Genomic DNA, 15046 nt, shown 5'->3' on the forward strand with positions numbered 1-15046 from the left:
CACTTTATCGAAAGAAAAAACAATGTACGTTTCACGAACAAGTGGTTGCAAGTGCTGCTGGTGCGAACGATAGAATTTTTTTTTCTTTCTTTTTTTTTGTGAAACCATAGTTGTGTGTGATAAATTGCAAACGGAATGAGTGAATATTTATTTATTGTATACTCGTATTCGTGCGAAAGGTGATGTGCTGAAAATGGAAAGTATTATTGTTCAAAGTTTCTAACGTAGCACAGCATAACATAAATATATACTAGGAAGTAATATATATACATACTACATATATATATATATATATATATATATATATACGTACATATACATATGAATTGTATATATAAATATATACAATATTATCTATATATATATATATTTATATATAAATTTATATATACACATATAAATATATACCAATAAACGACGAAAAAAAGGAAAATAAAACATAATTGAATGGAGTGTTTTCGAAGCTTTCCGCAATGTTGTTATACTATATTACGTTATATATATATACATACAAGTACTACATAATATATATTTATATATATATATATATAATGTAATATATACGTTGTATAATGTAAGTTATACCGTTTCCGGAAAGAAATTGTTGCGTCTCGATGCTACTTTATCATATCATCGTTGTGAATAGAATATTGTTATACGCAAATCTATTGTCCCGTTTCATTCCTTCTATTTTGAGAAGGACATCTCATGTCACGTTCTTAAACAGAAACACGTACGCATACACATTGCATGTGAACCCCAAGAGCCAATATGTGAAAGTAAATTACAATGTAAAATTAATTTAAACGTATCACAGAACCAAAATCTTTGGAATGAATAACACCATTGAAATTACCACCAATAAAAAGAAAGTCTTCTTCCATTTTCCACTACTCGATTTGTATACTTGAATGACCAGCGGCTGCAATTCGAGCGTTTCGTTTCTGGAATAAATATCATTTCTTTTGTTACAATCATTTTCTAAATGAATACATACATACATATATATATAAAGTCGTGCTCGTCACTGAAAAGATATTTATAAATTTGTTTATGACAATACAAGTAGCTAAACCTCGTCTGTGATATTGGCACCTGACGGTAAGAGTTAAATTTAACTCTTAGGATAGGCAACCCGCTCTACTCTTTTCAGGGTTCATTTAATACCCCTGGAAATCTTTTCTTTATCCGCATATGCTCCTCAGAAATAGTTGCATAGAAGATCCTAGGATAATACTTCATCTGTTTTTTGCATTACACTTTAAACCAACAAAGTCTGTTTCATTTATAATTTTACGTTTTTACCTGGAGGAATGTATGGAGGTGAAATAGAGATATTATTATAATTAATCTATACTTATTTATTTTTCTAACCAACCTGAACTTATTTCTCCACTCGGCACTTGAACGATATTGTGTACAATTTATGTTGTGTTTTAGTTTGAAGGTGTGATACTTTTGGATAACGTTATACAAGCATATAAAATAATAGTTTAACGAAGAATTAGCGGTACGAAAACTTTTGTATATAAATTGAGAATATTTCTCATTGATGTTCGAGCATTTGAATAGCGCCCCTTTGTAATGATCGAAAAGTGTTTTTTTCCAGCTGTACAGCGGTGCACGCGGGGATCACATTTGTAAGGCATTGACATAACAGTTTCAGGTTGAGCCTTGTGTAGTCGAAGTCACCAGTATTGCACGCGCTGTCTTCCCTACGATCTCAACGGTGCGTTTGTGCGTTTCTCACACATCTTCCAAGCATTTTCTTTCGCTGATACACAATTTAATAGAAAATAAAATAATCAATTTCGTGGGGAAATGCTTCGGCGAAACATTCGTTAATATCACAAGAATTCAGTGTACTGTGCACATTATAAAATATCAAATCTTTAATGTTTTATAACAGTGCTTATGTCCCACGATATCTGGTTTTAATAGTTAAAGTGTAGTCACCGAGATCTGTGCTTTACGGCTGCGTGAACTGTAAGGTAACGGTGTAAATATAAATATTAATTAAATGAATTATTATTAGTTGTACGAAGGCTCTCCGATATACTCTATTCGTTAATAAGCAAATTCTTATCATAGACGTTCATGAAACTTTGGATAATCAGTAGACTGCGGATGTTGTGCAATTATGACGACTGTTATGACATTGAAAACAGTGAAAATATTCGAAGAACGTGAAAACACTGTTGTGTTATTTTCGACTCACTAAAATTATTCGGAAAATAAATAATGGGATAGCGTTTTGCAGTTGGATTGTAAACAGTTTTTATCTCGCCCAAAAATCCGCAGTCTAGCAATCAATTTTGAAAGCATGTGAAGTGAAAATTGAGGAAGCGTCGTTGTCACCGGTTTGAATGTTAAAGATTTCGTAAAGCAAGAACGTCATGGGAGAAAGTGAAGGGAAACAAAAGCGTCATGCGTTAACCATCGCGAAACGTCGCGTCGGCGAATATTTTTCGAAGTACATACAGATAAAAAAAGGGCCGGATTTTTTGTTTTCTGGTGAATATTTTTCGGCGGAGGGGGTCGTGGCCGTTACCTGACCATGTAGCCCGCATCTTTTCATTGAACGCTGTGAGCTCTGACTCGTCCCATATATCATTCTGTCAGTTAATCATCGTTTCTACGATTCCCCTCTTCTTTTTTCTTTTTCTTTTTTTCTACTTGCGTCACACACAAGATTCGATGGTCTGTCTCTATTCAATCATGCAATGAGACATGCAAATTTAAGCGAACGATGGCAAATGGGTTCTTCGTATAAGAACTGCCGGCAATTCGAACACTTCACTCAACGCTCCATCGACGTCGTCATCAATCTTCTCTAGGAAATTTATTTCACAATTTTCACAAATTCAAAATAAATCCTTTAATCACAATTTCAAATCTACTCATTTTTGCCGTAACTCATGAAATCAACAGTTTGCTCGTCGCTCTGTGGAAATAGTATCATTGAACAACAATACTAAATTTTTCTCTGCTTCGATGATTTTAGAAATGATGGACCAAATTATAATTTATTTCGGAAATTTTAATGGAACCATTAACGTTTACGGGAAATAATTGTTTTTGTACTACACAATCAATCTGGAAGAGTCTTTATTAATGTTTATTAGCACCTTTTCGATAATCTGTATTCCATTTACTCGTGTTACACAGTATTATTTACGACGTTGCATAATGGAAATAAGAAATTTATATGTTCTCTTCGAACAAGTTCTTCGGTTAAACTGGTTCATTTTTTTTTAAATGCATAATACATGCATAATGCATAAACGTCCATAGTAATTTATCATGAAGTTAAGACCGAGTAATTGACAAAAACAAAACCGGTAATAAATAATTAAACAGAAGCTGCGCGACTTTGCTGTTGAATGGTTACGAATAAATAAAGTATAATGGCGATTGAATATTCAGAATCTTTAACTTATCATCGCCTAGCATTTTTGCAGGAGTATTATTGCATTTCGCTACATAACTCGTTAAATTTTTCAAGGGGCATAAATTATGGTTGGCTCACGACAATTTTCCCGTTGTTCTGCTCTTGGTATAGCAGGCTGGCTGGTCGTTAATTACTGGTGGTTTTGGCCGACGTTATCACGAGATAACGCGAAAAGGAAATTCTAAAATGTTTTAAACATTACGGAGGCAATGGATGTTTGTGGGACAACATTTCGATAAAAATGAAGTTTAGTTAAAAGTTTTACCGTTAAAAGCAAAAGACAGGCGCAGTCACGCTAATAGGTTTTTCTTCTATCCGTTAAGCTAATAATGTGCCTCGGTAAACGCCCTTGGGGTTACAAAAGTCGCGTGAAACATTAAAATATCCTCACCGCATAAACTGATCAGAAGTCAATGATATAACTTATTTTTTGCCCATCTTTTTTCCGATAAAAGGCATTGACCTATACTTACTGTTTTGATATTCAATTAACACTATCCAAATCAATAAACACTATCTGCGAAATACAAAATCATTTATACCGGATGATTCACGAGAAAAGTTGTACCGTTCGAGGAGGCAAATATGACGATATAAAAAAATATGTTTGATGTTACGTTTTTCAAATAAAATTATAGTACATATTCTGATATAAACGGCAAATAGTTCTCGCACATTGATCGTATTAATGTTACCTTTACTACTGCGCGTACTGTTACCATGCAAAACAAGAGAAGACTTATGATAAATGGTTTTACGTTATATAATTAACACCTGTCGGCGTGCGCGCCTTACCTTCTGGTAAATTCATCGGCGCAAAATATGTTTGCCTTTAAGAATTAAAGTGATTATTTCTTATTCAATATTATACATATTCTTTCCTGTTTCATTCGGTATAATATATGTTTAATCTGTACATCATACAAGTGGATACTAGATTATTTATTCTGCTGTGTTTATGAAAAAATTTAATGATTTTCATATTATTTATATTATACGTAACATAATACGGTTATACGTAACACCATAGATCATGTCCTTTTTTTATTTTTGTGACATCGATGCAACAATCGATTAAAAAAACATAGAAAATGTGCCAAACCGTGATTTCTTTGCTTCAGCGTCTCTCGTTAGCATTTTTAAGACTACATATTGCTCCACCGAGCAAACGAGCAGAGCAATTAAGGATTACCTTTAATTATTTCACTTCTTACTTACATTCGTATAATTAAGTTTGACGGCCCTGAATCCCCAATGAGGATCAGAGTCAATTAAGGAGGTCGCTAAATTAGTCGATTAGTCGATCTCTTTCTCCGACAGGCATCGTTTCAGGATCTTCGTTTTGGGGACTTTTAAATGTTTCGCAAGAGCAGAATCGTTAAATGACAATGAAGTTTCACGAGTTTTAGCGATCGGGATTCAACGTTTGCCAACTTCGGATTAGTGACCAATTAACAACCGCAGTTAATTGAAACGCTGAACGGTTTTTCTTGTTTCGCATTTGAATCGCAAACGAAGCAGAGCGTTGTCTATTTGCGACCGAGTCTGGCAAACTTTTTACTCGCTTACATGCGAACGAGTGAATTACAAAAACAAAGAAAGAAATATAAAAAATTTTGCGACTGCGGGGCACGTTCTTTCGTTGTTTTAATAGACCTGCTGTCATGCATCAGCCAGCGTGATCGTCGATCGATGGAAAATGCACCGTGATCTCTCCACTACCATTCCCTTTAAAGGAACACAATTATACAAAAACGTGGTTCAATATGCAGTTCACATTCAAGGGAACTTACAGCCTTGAAAGCCTAAAAGAAGTAGGTGAATCTGACGTTTCTTTCGTGGATGAGGGATTGGTAGAAAACCACAATGTTCGCTTAAGGGGTAATACAATTTTGGGTAATGAAGAAATGGCAGAATCACTGAACAAATTTTATGAATTATATTCTAGACAATTTTATAAAGAGTAGTGGTGTATAGAAACTCCAAGTTAAACGGATGGAGAGTTTAGAAGATTTAGCGAGTGCAAGGTCGGAAAACATAACTTCAAGAAAACACGATTAATGCTTTAACATTTGTCTCGCATGGCGTGTAGCCGTGTCCTCGGTGATCTTTGAATTTTAAAAAGTTCTTGTGGCCCAGTATTCTGCACATACGAAACTAAAAAGAAAAAAAGCGAAACAACGTTTCCGATCCTTTTGAAGCCGGCAAGGTCGTTTACCTTCTTAAATCAATCTTCTTGCGATAAACATCATTAAAACAGTTACCGATACATGTTTATTTCATGGTATTTGCTATTGTATCAATCAATGTTTGTCGTTTCTTCTAAAAAGACATAAGCTGTTTATACGCATGATCTGCTTAGAATTACTTAGATGACTTCACCGCTCAAGGTATCCGACGCACACGATGCACAAACGCAACCGATGAACTTCGCGAAATACGTTCTGCAAATTTAGTTCTTACAAGTTAGCTTAATATTAGCAAACGTTATCAGGAACATATCTATTATCATCCCAGAAATATAACTGTTCCGAATTTATCCGAAAATTCATTGTTAAGTTTGCAGGAATGATATATTTAAAAATAAACGGTACCCTTGATCGTATCGAATTTTACCTAAATTCGTATACCAAGGAGTTCAGTTTATTTGCATCTGTTATCTGTTAATAAATATATTTTTCTAAACCTGGACATGCACTGGTATTTTTACAACTAACAATAATTTTTTTAATTATCTCTGCCTTCATGTTCGGGGATGTACACTGTGATTGGCTTCCGAGCCCTCCAAATATTTCTCACCGAAATTTATAAAATTAAATCTAATGATTAGTAATTGTTTCTTACGATATCTGCCCGGGAAACTAGTGTATAAATTTCCCTGTTGTCTGAAATACGTGTGTCCAGTTATGCGCGACGGATGACACTACTTTCATCGGACATAAATTGCAAAAATTCAATGATGACGCTCGGTCTGATTATCGGCATCATTCCAGCGTGGAAATAAGCCTTGAAAATTGATAAAACAAACGATTTAACGCGCCGCCGCGCACGCTACTCGAACGATAATCGACCGGTCAGGCTCACCGTTGATAAGTGATAATTCAGCAAAAGTATATTACACGTATAATGTATATGTGGAGCAAGCAACGCGGCAGTGACTAATCAGGCAGACGCGCGTTAATTACGATGAAGCCAGACTTTCGACTGGGGGTCCAGGAAGAGGCGACCCAGACATTGGTAAATTAATTCCAATCTCCGCATTAACGCTTATCATTGCTCCTAAGACATCGTTAATGTTTACACGCCGCATTGCATTTACATTGCCGATAGAATTAACGTCGACCAAATTCCATGCTACAATGCTTGCAACGAACACTCCTCGTTAGAACCAAACTGCGGATTTTATGCATTTATAATAATAATGAATCGATCAAATTCAAAACGGTTAATTATTGCAAGAATTTAGAAAGTCTGTTGTATTAATTTCAGCTCCTTAAAATTATTCTGAGAAGAACCGAATGTCTATGTACGTGGCTACACTGTGTGTGGGTATCTTGCAATGAAAATGATTTTTATTTTGCATGGAAATCCTATCTTTTATTCGTTATTGTTTCCAATACTTTTTATTTGAAATGTACCCAGCTCAGCTTAAAACGATTAGGGGATTTGAAAAAAATTGTTCATTAATCACGGATCATGTTCTCTCGCCGCTATTCTTGCCAAGTAATACGAAATAATTGTCACCTCTACGTGTGAATAAATCATCGGAAATTATGTTTGCGCATCATCATCGATATTGTTGCGACTAAGCTTTGACCTTGTACATATTTTCTAACTACGTTTTATTTCGTCGATGCTTCTACATTCATACTATGATATTATTAAACCCTCTATGAATTCTTTAAAAAATATCATTCGAGGCAAACATTGCGACTAAAGAAAAAGATTGAAGCAAAAGTGTCGGTTATATACATAGACACTTTCAAATGATAATTGACCGGCTGTTTGGCGTTGATAAACGATAACTACGCTTGAAAGAAGTAACCGCAAACAGCAAATTGTTCGTTCTTCCTGCTGCGTATAAACTTCGTAGATGTTTATTTCTCTAGACAATTTCACTATCTTCGGGTAAACTGCGAGATTCTGAACACCACGTGTGCGTGACAGCGGTGGCGAACGTGTTGAGAAGAAAATGAAAAATTTCTGCGTCCCCAGTGAAAAGATTATGATTCGCAAAAAATAAGATGTGGGACAGGAAGGTGAAAGAAGTTTTGCGGCGGAAGACTTGGACTGATCCGACTAATCAGCGGGATCTGCTTTAATTTAGAAATGTCAGACACCGTTGTTAATCCACTTTGTTGGTAAATGATGGAGCGGAGTCAAGTAATACGCACACAATGAAAGTGTACGTCCCGGCGGTATAGAAAGCGCCGCGGAGCATGTTAAATAACAAGGGCTAAATAAGGCTGCCAGATAACAACAGTTACAGCCGCGAGTGGAATAATAATTACCCACGATACCTAGTGTGAATGTACCGCGAGCATTGTGGTAGTAAGGACAAAAGATTCTATCAACACTCGCCTTCGCGAGCGCGTGTCCCGTGATTACCATAAAGGGAGTTGAAGATATTCGCTGATGCTATTCGAGGTTCCCCCGACTTTCAAGGAGATATTCCTGATGAATTTCATCGTCACTGGTAGAGTGCTGATTGAATCATTACTGACCACAGGAAACGCACCCGTCAATATAAATTTTACCGTTGAAAATGTCGTTCGGCTTCGAACTATTAAGAAGAAGTCGACTAAATGTTCGGTTCTCAAAATATAAGCATTTCATACAATTCAGCACATCAAACATTTTACCAACATTTTAGTGCATAAAATATTTTACCAACAGGTGACTGTAACAATGCATTTTCTGTTTTTCACAACGCATATGTTTTGCATAGCGCATAATTTGTGCATATGACATAAACTACGCTTATTCTCCGCACATTTCTCGCATAATTCTCCCATGAGTCGTGCACACGTAGCATTGTCTATCAATGCAGTCAAGTTTCAGAAATGTTTTCGAAGCATCTTGATCGATTATGCGCGGCTTTCTTGAACGGGTTTCATCATCTAAGATCAGTTCTCGATCTTTAAACTTCTTCGATCTCTAAACTCACGTGTCCTTTTCAAAACAGCATATTCGCCAAACACTTGACATAACACGTTTCTTCCGCTTTTACAACGCAATTTTCTTGCTGGAATTGCACGCATCATCTTCACGGTGTGGTTTGCCGTGAGAACAAAATAACAAAGCAATGAACATTTACTGCGCTTTTTTATCGTATCTAGTAGCGGCAAAGGCAGACCTGCAGATAAAAGACAAAACTTTCCGGCATACCCGGTATGCAAGTGCCACAATAGACAGTGAACGCACGGTAGATGTAAAAAAGATTGTTTTTGAAGGGAGTCTTGTAAGGGAGTCTGCTGTGTTGCAGCTACATTACAATATTCCAAATTGTTTCTAAAAACGATTCAAATTCCTTTAGCCTGAGAAGCCTGAATGGCAGGAACATACCACGGAGGACTCCTCAATGTCTGGACTTTGCGGTTCTCTACGCGGCTTGGAAGACATTTCCGGAAGTGCGACGCAACCTTACCGCAGAAATAGCCTCGCCTTGTCCTTACACTCGAATTTGGCTGGTTTTCCGGCTAACAATCCGGAGATCTCGCCGTTTCAGGTCGTCGATTCGGCACGAAGACGATTCAGCAATGTCAGCGACGTCGTCTCGAGGAAAATCTCTCACACGATTCGATGGAGGACCGTCTCTGCTTCCATTGAGCTCACCGTGTCACAAGTGAGCCACACTAGCCTGCTTCCATCAGCGACATACCTTTCCTGCACGTTAATTAAACTTTTCCGTTCCGAAGTTCTTTCAATTTTATCCCCAACAATTACTTGTCATTCCAAGCGTTTTATATCAAATTTCTTCGAACCTTCAAAAGACTTCCAGAGTACTTCAGAAGGCAGATCCTTATTGATCGATACTAATTTAACAATTTTTTTGTTCGCACATTATATCGAAAATAGCTTAATGATTTGTGGTTTGTACAGGGCACGTCGTTATGTGGTCAGTACATACGAAACCGATTGAAACGGTCCGGGATCTTTCACCGGAAGCTCGGCCTAAAGAGGATGAGGAGCGCCATGTTGCTTCCGGGCGGTGCGGTCGTTGGTGAAGTTTATCCAGAATTGATATCGGTCGGCTCCGAATTGGAGAAAATGCATCCAAACTTGTTCAATCGCGTCGCCCGACAAATTGGTTGCGGTAGTTTCTCTTCGGAACAATCTGCCAGCGAGGCCGTGGTCGATGTCTCCAGGGAGATGATCAGAAACGGTGAGATGACCTGGAGCAAAGTGATAGCCCTTTACGCCATCGCCGGTGGCATTGCTGTGGATTGCGTACGTCAGGGTAAACCTGAGTTTCTACCCGCCATACAGAGAGGTAATTAATTCGTTTAAAATTATAATGTCATTCCTCTGGTGGTCCTGTTTCTCTTATTTTGGCAAGAAGGTGCGGCCGAGAAGTGTTAAGTGGCTGCTCAGCATGTGTTCTATGTCGTAAAACGGCTAAACAAGTATACTCATTATGTCGTCGGTGTTACAATCTTAATGACAAAATCAAGACTAGAAAGAATTCCATTAAATATTCTACAAGAAACAGAAACCTTAATAACAATATTTAATACAAAATTTCTCCATTTCGTTAAAATTAAGTTAACCGCCAGAAGTGAATAACTTGAACGGTCTTTAAACATATATGGTCCCTAAACTATTTTAGTAAATATAATGTTCATTCCATTTTGTTATTATTAGATATTACATGCATAGTTCTCTCTGTTTGGTTATCAGGTATGAACGACGTTTTGGAAGAGGATCTCGCAGCATGGATACAAGCCAATGGTGGATGGGTAAGCTAAGATGCGTTACATGGCCTGAATTAAATAAAATTCGCATTTTCTTCGCCTAACTCGTATCTCTTATTTTAGTCTGCCTTGACAACACGCTACAGGCCAGTAACAAAAGAGGAAACATGGTCCACGCGGAAGCTTGTGTCGGTATTTATATTTTCTACACTGATCGCCATTATGATTTCAACATTTTTGAAATTTTTAATTTTGTAACGTGTGCTAAATGTACGGTTATTGTGTAATTTATTATAGTAAACATTTTCATAACATCCTCTTGTACGAGTTTATTATGGTTTGTAAATCGCTCCTCGTTTGATTCCTTAGTCTAATAATTATAAGAGGTCACTTTAATTCGGACAATGGTTCATTATATTTAAATTTTACATATTTCAACAAATGATTTGTGTAAACGCAACTCGCGCTGCTCTTTCAAGTATATATTTCTTTTTCCGACATCTCATGCTGTGTAACTTCCGGTTCCGCTAATTCAGATTCCTCACGACTAGCAGGCCGTTCGATGGTTTCTTCGTAAACGTGATTTTTATTCTTCCCATTTACTTCCTGGTAAAAAGAATTATTCTCACTGTTCGGAAAAAAGCGTAGAAAATTATGTGCAATTTATAAAAATTGTGCGGCTAGATTGAAAAATCAGATTACCCGCACTTTCGTAACCGTTGCAATGTACGCGAGGAAGCTCTGATTCGTTTCTTCCTTGTTAATCACTTCGAGATACTTTTTTCGCGCGTTTAGAACTTCCTCTTGTTGCTTTTTGTGCCTAATGGCCAATTCTAACGCTCTGAAATAAAACAATAAATTCGAAAGAAAACTATATTTTTTCAGTGGCGTCTACCACAATGAAACAATACCTATTCCAATTGTACACTTCGATGTTAATCCGTATAGCTTCTGCGATTAAACCATTTTGCAAAAGTATACCTTCTGCAGTTAACAGGTCACCTGAGAGGAGCGCCATTTCTGCCAGTCTCTGAGTTTTATTTGAAAAACTCTTTTCGACATTCGAATATTAAAATGGATTATTAAAAGACAAATAAATTTTTCTTTCATTATAAATTAGAATTACCTTTATATACTGAATGTAATCTACTTTGTCATATCTTGAAATCGCTGCATACGCTTCTTCCGCAGCACTCAGTTCTTTGTTATCAGTTGCCATAATGGCCACACAAGTCCATAATATTTCGTTCTACTTAGAAATTCCATATTTTAAAACTAATATTACACTGGCAGAGATATTATGTAGAAAAATTACCTGAGCAATTCGACAAAGAGATAGTGCTTCTTTCCACCTTTTATGCAATATATGTTGATGAAGACTGATGAAGAATGTATAAAAGGAAGATGCTACTAATGCACCGTCACCACGGCGTACCATTACCATACCGTTATATACACTTGAAATACTTGGTTGTCTGCCAAATTCACTGAAAGCATTAAGAGAGTACGTTAGCGAATGGACGATAAAGGAAAAGGTAATATAAAGGAAAATAAATTCAGACCTGCTTGGTTTATCAATCCTAGTTTTTCTTATTATTTTCCGATCGCTGTAATGCACGCAATTAGGACATAGCCATACAGACAACATTGCATCGAGCATTGCTGCTAAAACGTTTGCATCTGTCGCCCATGCAATATCTTGCGCCATTGCGGCTGAAAAAAAAGTAAAATTGTCACCGGATAAAAACAGTTATTATATTCACTTAAACTACCAACATTTTTAGTTTGTTTTAAATTCTCAAATTAGCACACAAGTAGTCTAATTACTCTGCTACAAAAAATGCATACCTATTTTACATACTCTACCAAAGCCAGTGGTTCTAACAGAAACAAGAAACAAATCTTTATTCACATCAATTAACGCCACTTGTCGTTCATTCGGTCCTCCTATATGATTTAGCGCCACCCTTGTGATATCTTGAAGGTGTATGTAGGGTTGACTTTCTGTTACCGGTTTATTGTAGGCGACTTCCAAAACATGAAGTACTGAAAGAAACAAGATCCATGAAAATTTAAAAGGAAACAATTGTCTCTGAGGAAATGTAAACTATATTTTGTCATACATTTTTCATTAGTTTGAGATCTTATAATTAAAGTGTCAGAGCACAATGATACGCAAGGGGGATGAAGTCTTTCCTGTGTCATCCCTTTCCACTTTGGAGTACCTAATAATCGGCCTTGATAACTGTACAACGATACGCTATTCCATTCAACCAGTAGAAATTGTCTAAAAATTATTGATGTCTTTTGTATACCAAACAAAGTATATTTATATTATTTCCTGGATATGTAAAAATACAACAATTATTGCATACTTCTCCGCAAGCAGTACTGCTGATACACTGGTATTCTTCAAATCAAATATAGCCGGTGTGTTCCAGTTTACTACCGAGTAAATATGACACTGAGCCGGTGTTATAACAACCAAATGGTCAAAACCAAATTCCAGCTGGACCACACGATCCGATATTTCTAATGTTTCCTGGATTTCATTAGCAATATGCCTGATTTCAATCACTTTTCTTTTTACTAATGTAGCTTCGTAATTATTCCATTCTAATCTCCTGTTGGTGCATATATACACATAAGTACATAAATAGACAGCTTATTCTCAACACATTTGCATTGTTAAAAAATTTGTAATACCTATCTATTATATGTCCAGTTAACACAGTTCCATTACTACAGGCCATAGCAATTTGAGTACTATCGCTAGACCAAGCAATACAGTATATACTTCCAGAATTAATTTTTTCCAGTGAATAGGACCACTAGAAATATAAGTATTGTTAGAAAAATGTTATAATCGCTAGAGGTGTGCGAAAACTCGAAAATGTCGGGTCATCAGGCACCCGAAATTTTCGGGTTTCCGAAACTACAGTGTAGAAATAAACGAACTCCTGTTTTATCGCACAGTTTGATTGTATTGAAAGATCCAACAGCAAAGTGATTCCCCGAGTAACTCCAACTCAATGACGTGATGGGATAATCTCCTGCATTGCTGGAGAACATTAGAGTGCCACTGGGATCCCATACCTTTGTAAGAAATGAACTGCTTCAATGATTTTATTAGACATACAAAGTAACACGTTCATACAATTAATGTAATTTCATAATTATATCTCTACATACCTTGTACCTACAATCTTCTCCACCAGAGATTACCAGTCCATTAGTCTGGCTCCAACATACAATCAAAATGAGTCCATCGTGTGCTAGTAACTGAAATTTTTCTATAAATATTATTTTGTTTCTGTTTAATGTAAATGCTATATGGATTAAATTATTCTACCTTTCGTGGTTTTGAATTCGAATTCAGTGACTGAAATATTAAATAAACACCCTGAGTGTACAGGACTGTTGTACAATTTGGACTCCAAGCAGCAGATAAAATAGGAAATACACTTCTGACTACAACTGACCTAAGCATACCGCTTCGCGACCAGACTTTTATTAAGCCATCCTCGCCAGCTGAAGGCCCAATACAAAAATTAAGTAAACAATAAACAAAACTATAAACTATTTACTAAAAACATTGTACTTACCTGTTAAAAGAGCAGAACCATCAGAACTCCATTTGCCTACCGTAGTTGCTCCTTTGTGAGCATCGACACTTTTCTCTATTCGGCCATTCTTATTTACTAAGTGATACTTTCCTATAGTAAAATATTATTTGTTGTTATTAATAGATCATTATTAATATATTGAAAACATCAAAGTAATAAATACCATCCGCCGTAGTAATTAAGAGAACATCTAATGTCTGTTTTTTGGAAATTAAAGCCCCATAATTTAGTCGTGGATGCCATTGCATGTCTGTCGGATAAAAATCATCGGGAAATTGCGTGACGACACTGGAATGCGCTATGCCGCCTTCCAAGTGCCATGCTATTAACAAGTGATCTTCTCTATAGACAAATAAAAAGAAATATAAATTATCTTGCAAAACTAAAATTTTACAAACACTGAAACGTACCCGCAGGAATAAATTTCCTCTGCAGAACTCCATGCTGCACAAGTCACCAAACGCTTATGGCCATTACGATTTTGTGTAGATATTTTAAATCTCATTTTACACTATCACCTATAAACTTATGCTTTCGTATACTTGCCAATAGCTTCGCATGTAAAACTATAAATTGGACATCACGCGACGTTGACATTCTATGTACAAATTCGATCGCGTGCTCACTCGAACTTTGCACTGAAGTATTTGTTGGTGAACGGTTACTATGGTGACAAGGTAGACATACATTTGCTTTATATGTATGTATTATCTCACACATGCTTGGTGAAAATCTTTACATAAGGTTGTTATTATAAAAGGGACTGTAAGATTATTGTATTTATAATAGAAGCCTGCCTGCGTGGAAAATATTGCACTTGAAGAAAGACGATTATCCTTGAGAGTAGACTGCGGATCTTTATGCAGCATAAAAATTTTTAACATCAACTGCAAAAAGCAATCACAGCATAGAACATTCTATTTTTTTTTTTAACAATCTTAATAAGTCGAAGAGAATATATATTGACAATCCTCAAGTCCTGCAAGTTCTTGTGTTTGGTCATAAATATGCATAATGGTCCGCAGTGTACTTATATGAGCGAAAGAATCAAGAAT

At 36.3% G+C, this 15046-nt stretch overlaps 2 protein-coding genes across 5 annotated transcripts; one reads left to right on the forward strand and one right to left on the reverse strand.

Annotated features, from left to right (window-relative positions):
- Positions 1–1348: 1348 nt before the first annotated feature.
- On the forward strand, positions 1349–10679 carry LOC143359843 (bcl-2-related ovarian killer protein). 3 transcript variants are annotated; one of them, XM_076798134.1, is made up of 6 exons: positions 1349–1991; positions 6445–6688; positions 8988–9296; positions 9554–9944; positions 10352–10410; positions 10489–10679. In XM_076798134.1, the coding sequence occupies exons 2-6, from the start codon at positions 6638–6640 to the stop codon at positions 10621–10623; spliced, it is 945 nt and encodes a 314-aa protein (XP_076654249.1). In that variant the 5' UTR covers positions 1349–1991; positions 6445–6637; the 3' UTR covers positions 10624–10679. The 3 variants fall into 3 exon arrangements, with proteins under 3 accessions (XP_076654249.1, XP_076654250.1, XP_076654251.1); XM_076798135.1 differs by lacking the exon at positions 6445–6688 and having other exon boundaries at positions 1351–1991; XM_076798136.1 differs by lacking the exon at positions 6445–6688 and having other exon boundaries at positions 1351–1729.
- Positions 10680–10756: 77 nt separating this feature from the next.
- Positions 10757–14923, reverse strand: Oseg5 (intraflagellar transport protein Oseg5). Of its 2 annotated transcripts, none has more exons than XM_076798119.1 (16): positions 14402–14923; positions 14155–14241; positions 13971–14081; positions 13718–13896; positions 13558–13647; positions 13324–13461; positions 13072–13196; positions 12741–12989; positions 12489–12652; positions 12214–12411; positions 11928–12078; positions 11681–11852; positions 11492–11614; positions 11277–11416; positions 11068–11206; positions 10757–10971 (listed from the first exon to the last, which is right to left on the reverse strand). In XM_076798119.1, exons 2-16 carry the CDS (start codon positions 14237–14239, stop codon positions 10840–10842), a joined length of 2196 nt encoding a protein of 731 aa, XP_076654234.1. In that variant the 5' UTR covers positions 14240–14241; positions 14402–14923; the 3' UTR covers positions 10757–10839. The 2 variants fall into 2 exon arrangements, with proteins under 2 accessions (XP_076654234.1, XP_076654233.1); XM_076798118.1 differs by having other exon boundaries at positions 14155–14333.
- Between the last annotated feature and the right edge of the window lie 123 nt (positions 14924–15046).

This window comes from Halictus rubicundus, chromosome 12, assembly GCF_050948215.1.
Source record: "Halictus rubicundus isolate RS-2024b chromosome 12, iyHalRubi1_principal, whole genome shotgun sequence".
In the NCBI taxonomy this organism is placed as follows: Eukaryota; Metazoa; Arthropoda; class Insecta; order Hymenoptera; family Halictidae; genus Halictus; species Halictus rubicundus.